Source organism: Poecilia latipinna, unplaced genomic scaffold (assembly GCF_001443285.1).
Source record: "Poecilia latipinna isolate Pla-1442-1.1 unplaced genomic scaffold, P_latipinna-1.0 Scaffold122, whole genome shotgun sequence".
Lineage (NCBI taxonomy): Eukaryota > Metazoa > Chordata > Actinopteri > Cyprinodontiformes > Poeciliidae > Poecilia > Poecilia latipinna.
In genome coordinates, this window is record NW_015112738.1 from 110,146 (window position 1) to 115,559 (window position 5,414).

At 38.8% G+C, this 5,414-nt stretch overlaps 1 protein-coding gene and 1 non-coding gene across 2 annotated transcripts in view; one reads left to right on the forward strand and one right to left on the reverse strand.

The window, feature by feature from the left end:
* Positions 1-4,274, reverse strand: part of mep1a.1 (meprin A, alpha (PABA peptide hydrolase), tandem duplicate 1) — a 10,268-nt gene extending 5,994 nt beyond the window's left edge. The window contains exons 1-10 of the mRNA XM_015028350.1: positions 3,557-4,274; positions 3,449-3,473; positions 3,310-3,354; positions 3,192-3,232; positions 2,951-3,026; positions 2,090-2,207; positions 1,186-1,361; positions 877-1,098; positions 631-777; positions 331-546 (exon numbers count right to left, since the gene is read on the reverse strand). Of these exons, the coding sequence (XP_014883836.1) occupies positions 331-546; positions 631-777; positions 877-1,098; positions 1,186-1,361; positions 2,090-2,207; positions 2,951-3,026; positions 3,192-3,232; positions 3,310-3,354; positions 3,449-3,473; positions 3,557-3,610 (1,120 nt within the window). The 5' untranslated portion in view covers positions 3,611-4,274. The remainder of the gene's footprint in view (positions 1-330; positions 547-630; positions 778-876; positions 1,099-1,185; positions 1,362-2,089; positions 2,208-2,950; positions 3,027-3,191; positions 3,233-3,309; positions 3,355-3,448; positions 3,474-3,556) is intronic.
* Positions 4,275-5,153: 879 nt separating this feature from the next.
* trnas-gcu (transfer RNA serine (anticodon GCU)) lies at positions 5,154-5,235 on the forward strand. The gene has a single exon. It is a non-coding gene; the product is annotated as a tRNA-Ser (tRNA).
* Positions 5,236-5,414: the final 179 nt, after the last annotated feature.

Below are 5,414 nucleotides of genomic sequence, written 5' to 3' on the forward strand. Positions count from 1 at the left end.
TTTTTTTTTTTTTTTTTTTTTTTTTTTGTAGAGCACATCTAAATTATTTGAAAGAAAATGCAGTTTGGGGAACAGAGATACCTAGGCCCAGTAACACTTGACACGCTTTAGGCTCCTGGAATGTTACGGCAGCCAAAAGGTAGGTGTTGTTCCATCAGGAGAGCCTATTTGAGGGTTTTTAAAAATATCTTAATTTGAATACTATATTTATTCACTTGTGCACCTGTTTCACTGTGGCTCATACTGTCTGCATGCAAATCGGATTAGATAAGCTTCAATGAATTTCAAGGAAAAACTCCTGTTAGCGACTCTGAAACTTGTCCCGTTTACCATAGAAGGTATGTATTTTCCTCATTTTGCGGACAGTGCCGGTGCCATCGTCTATCTTGGCCCATACAACTAGCTTGTCTTGGGCGCTTCCAGTCATCTTGTAAAAGAACTGCAGACACTGGAGCTTCCTTTTGGGGTAAAAGGTTCGGGATTCTAGTAGAGCAGACTGCAGAGGGTCTCCGGTCCGGGTGTTGAAGTACATGAAGTATCCTGCATCTGGAGATAAGTGAAAGAGGAGTCTTTTAAAAGTCTGAGCTTCAGTTTTGTTGGGTTTTAGAAGTGAACTTCTTCAACTCTGACCTCTGCACCTTCCCAGGAGCGTATGATCCTCATCCCCTGCACTGCTCTTCAAATGGACCCAGTCAGCATCGTCATTAGAAGACTGGATCATCCCACAGATGCTTGCATACTCAAAGGAACACTGATCCAGAAGGGTGAGAGGCCCAGCTATGGTAAAAGAGAGGGGCAACTTCAATGTTTATTTCTGGGGATTTATATTTCTAGCTAGAAAGTCCATAAGAAGCTGACTTTGCAAAATATACATACAGCAGTTATACATCCGGTTGAGCCTCAGGGTGTCCATCTTGCTAAAGTCACGATATTGGCCGATGATGTTGTAGAACTCTGGAATTTTGGTGGTGATTGTGGGAATGGATTCATTCTTGTTGAAGGAGAAGGGTCGGTAATGCATAACAGATTCATAGTCATACGCCGTGTTTTGATCGGTGATGAAGTCATCGTTGTATTTGTTGAAGTTGTGCTCAAGTCCTGCAGAGGATTTTATCTTTACGTCAAACAACTGAAAAACATTCAAACTAGCATTTCATTCTTCACATATTCAGGTGCCGGAGGTACCTGGTGTCACCTGGTCCAGCCAAATGTCAACATAGTCATCTCTGTCTGTACGAGACTGTTCATGGTAAAATCCCAGAGCGTGCAGCAGCTCGTGTTCAATCACAGCCTTATGGTCACAGCCTGTTCCCAAAGATAAGATCTGACCATTCTGCTGGTCGCCAACGCTTGAGAAGCACCTGACAGGAGAGGGAGCTGGTTAAAGGCAGAATGTCCCATCAATACAAGTCACTCCAGTGATGTTTGTTTCTGCGTTTCCATTGGCCATACAGTTGCGCAAATTGGAATTACGAAAATAAATTAGCTTAATGGAAACACGTTTTCTAATAAAAAGTTTTGATGTGGTTTTGTTTAGCCACATGGCTCGAAATTTGTTTGTTGTTGGGTTTTTTTTGCTAAACTAATGGAAACACTTTTTTTCGTGTCACGCAAATCACTTGATCAATGATCCGATGCTGATGAAAGACGAAAAAGATGACAGGAAGTGGCAGGAGGATGATGGGGCGCTATGGTTTTTCTATGACTTAGCATGTGAACAAACGCATTTATGTGTGACTTCTTATTCAACGGAAACACCACAATTTCGAAATTGTTTTTTTTTTTTAACATTAGCGGGATATTGACAAAGTTTTGCACACAAAACTACAAACTACTGTCACAGTACGATGAAAAGGGTGTTACTTGTGGACTGATGTGATAAAATTGTGAATTTTTGAAAGGTATGTGCCCCATTACATCTTATTTAAAACTAACCCATTTGAAAAGAACATATTAGGTTTTCATGGAACAGTTCAGAATGCTTATACCATTTTGACAGATTTGACAATTGCAAAAAATTGTCAAAACTTCTGGATATAGCTCGATATTTTGGACATGGAGTGAACAGAAAAGACAGTTACTGCTTTACCCTCCCCTCTTCTCAAACTTGATGTAAGTTTTCTCTCCCTCATACGGCTTGAAGTCAACACAAGACTTGAGACGATACATCTCGAACGCCTGGTGGACGCAACCTTTAGCGTTCAGATCTGAACAAAAGAAAAAGGAACTGACAGGATGATCAAGTACAATGTGAACAACAAACATCTCAGGAATAATTAATGGTCTTTATTGTCACTCACAGGCTCTAAAGATATTGATAGATGTTTCAGAGCTGCTAATGTATTGGTTTAAATTCTCAGTCAACATGGACAATTCATTTCCAGGTCTTTAAAATAATAATAATAATAATATATATAATTAAAGTAATTTTGTTTTCATCTTGTTTTCAACATCTTTATTCCATGAGGGAACTAAACAGTCGCACAGCATGACAGAACCCTCACCATGCTCTATTATGGGTTTTAAACTTAGTTCTCTAGGACTTATCTCACTGTGTTTCCTACCAATTGATTTGCAAATAACAGGTTTTATTTTAGAAACTAGTGTTTCATTTAACCTACTTTTCTCTCTCTGCCCCATTTTTTCTGGATTTGTTCAAAGGTTCAGTCACAGAAACTCTGGAAGTTAAACTTAGCTAAACCAATTTAAATTACTTTAAATGATGCGTGGTATTGCATCCAAAGTAAATCCTATGTAAATTTCCCTTTGCTCTACATTGTAAGCTATCAGTTGACTTAATATTTCATTCAGCAATATTTAAATGTTAACCTACTTTTACAGCATTTATTTCTCTGGAATTTATCAATTCTGTTCTTTGAACTCAATCAACTACTCATATGTTTGAATACAATCATTCAGTGAGAGTATCCTCCGCTTTATATGAGCTCACCTAAATCATCCCCAAGAATGTAAGGGATTGGAAATTTCCACCTATATCTTTGGTTGACCAGGGCATTCTTTTCTTTCTGCAACATAAAGTTACTTAAGTAAAACACCCAATCAAAAAACACACTATTATCTCAAAGAGATGTTGCCCTTTAGTCTCTAAGGAGTACAAGGCCTAACAGCTCTCAATAATTACTGACATTGACGTGATTTAGCAAAAGAAAAATCGTCTGGTTCCAACTTACAGGAAGCAAAATGTCTCCCTCAAAGAGGTCAGCATCAGAATCTGCAGCAAAAGTGACCACGATTCAACGTCTTTGTTTTAAAGTTAATGTTATGAAGTCAAGCACTGTCACTGCTTACCAATGTTTAGGATGGGGTTCTCATCTTCGCCATTCTCGTACACCTCTGCAATACATACACATGGGTTTGTTACCTGACAAATTGTATCTTATTGTTATAAAAAAAAATCATAATAGAAGTTTTCTCCCATTTTACGTACCGTGTACTTCACTGAAACGCGGTATCTGAACAAAGCAAATCCAGTAAAAGTGAGTGCAATTAAAACCAGTAACACTCACTATGAATTCTGTATATATTCAGTACTCACGGTGGAGGATGTAGTCAAAACCACAAGCCCCAGCAGAAAGAGTCCTCTCTCCATTGTGATAGAAAGTGTGTGTGACTAAATGCTGCTGCTGGTTTAAGTGTGCCCTCCAATGTGTTCGAAGGGGATCAGGTTTATGGTGATGAACCAAAGGACTTTGACTCACGCTGTTACTGATTGTTACAGCAAGTAGTTCTCACATGTGCACCTGCTTGTTTGTTGTTGAACTGTATCCGATAGGGTATTATCTAATCTAACTGCTAGCATCTTATATTGGACGCTAATGTTAACTAGCAACATAAATCCAGATGACTAAGAAGACTATGAGATATTTCACAGTGAATTTCAAAAACACAAAACACCAGCTGACTGTAAATCCTGGTGAAGTTTCCTAGGAGTGTTTAAGTTTGTTTAGATTCAGCAGATTTCGATTGGCCAGTTTACAAGAAACTTATACCAGGTGACTATGGCTTAAAAGTGAAAAAGGACAGATATTTGATTAGAAGATTGTATTAAATGACTGGAAAACTAGTGGTTCTTATATTCACTTTTTGACTCGACAGCCTTTTAATTTAGGTGAAAGAAGGAAGTAAAGAGCCCAATACACCGGGAATTTCTAGAGGCCTTGAATTCCTCTATATCTTTCAGAAGGGCATTTTTGTTGATTTCAGAAACAGAACAGAATGTCTGGTCATTTAAATAAACATGAAAAGCAGTTTTGATTTCTTTCAAATGGGGAAATTGTTTAACAGTTGTTTTTTTTCTTTCAATTTGATAAATATAAATTCATAGTTTGAGGGGTTTTTTTCTTTTGCAAATTGAAAGCACAGTTGACAGACCTACCCTCACACGGACAGGGATAAGGAAACGCTCTACACTCCACGGCCAATTAAATGTACAAAAACTGAGCATAGCTTCTCTGCGTTCAAAGGCAACCGGCTAAAATTGTGAGGTCATTGCAACAAGCGTTAACTACATCCAGCAAATGTATAATAACAGAAGCAGAAGATGTGTGTTCCTTCAAAGTTCCGGGAAATCGGAACTTTGAAATTACGATTTCCCAGTCAAAACGTGAACTGGAACGCATTCCGAAGTCGGACTTCCTACTTGAAAAGAGGGAGCAACTCCGACTACCCTAGTTCTGATTTGTAACGTAGACTTTCATTTCAGTAAGCTGATGGAAACACGTTTTATTAAAAGAAAAGCTTGTCTAAAATTAATTAGGCTACTAGCGCTTGCGACTCTAAATTGAAGAAATTAAAAGCGGTGTCTGCTGATCGAAAAACAAAGCTTAAAATGATGGTTTTAAAAGGTATTGCGAACAGTGTCCACTATGGAACTGGAAGGCTGTCAAACCCAGCTCAGAGTTTTGACTTCAGAGGCAAACGAAACGCAGGTAAAAGCTGGGTCCGGACCAGCCTAGCATTACCACAGTAGACTAGAATGCTAGCCTCTCCTCCCAGCTACATCTGGCCTAGCTGCAACAAAATGCAGCGTTTTTTTTAGGTTCAGTCAGTAACAACTAAATGTAACAATACAGAAAGGTAGTTTGGGGTCTGAATACTCAACACCCTAAATGCTACGCATACGTTGCCAGGAGGACGAGGTGGCCGAGTGGTTAAGGCGATGGACTGCTAATCCATTGTGCTCTGCACGCGTGGGTTCGAATCCCATCCTCGTCGCATTCAAGTAACTTTTTCTTTTTTTTTTTTTTTTTTTTTAGCCTAAATCGAAATTAAATTTTGCCTCCCCCACCCCCATCATTTAATCATTATTTGGACTCGGTCTCTCGAATGTATGAATGTACGTATGATTTGCGCTATCCACAAATCAGGTTCTGTTAGAAGTTATAAAAAGATAC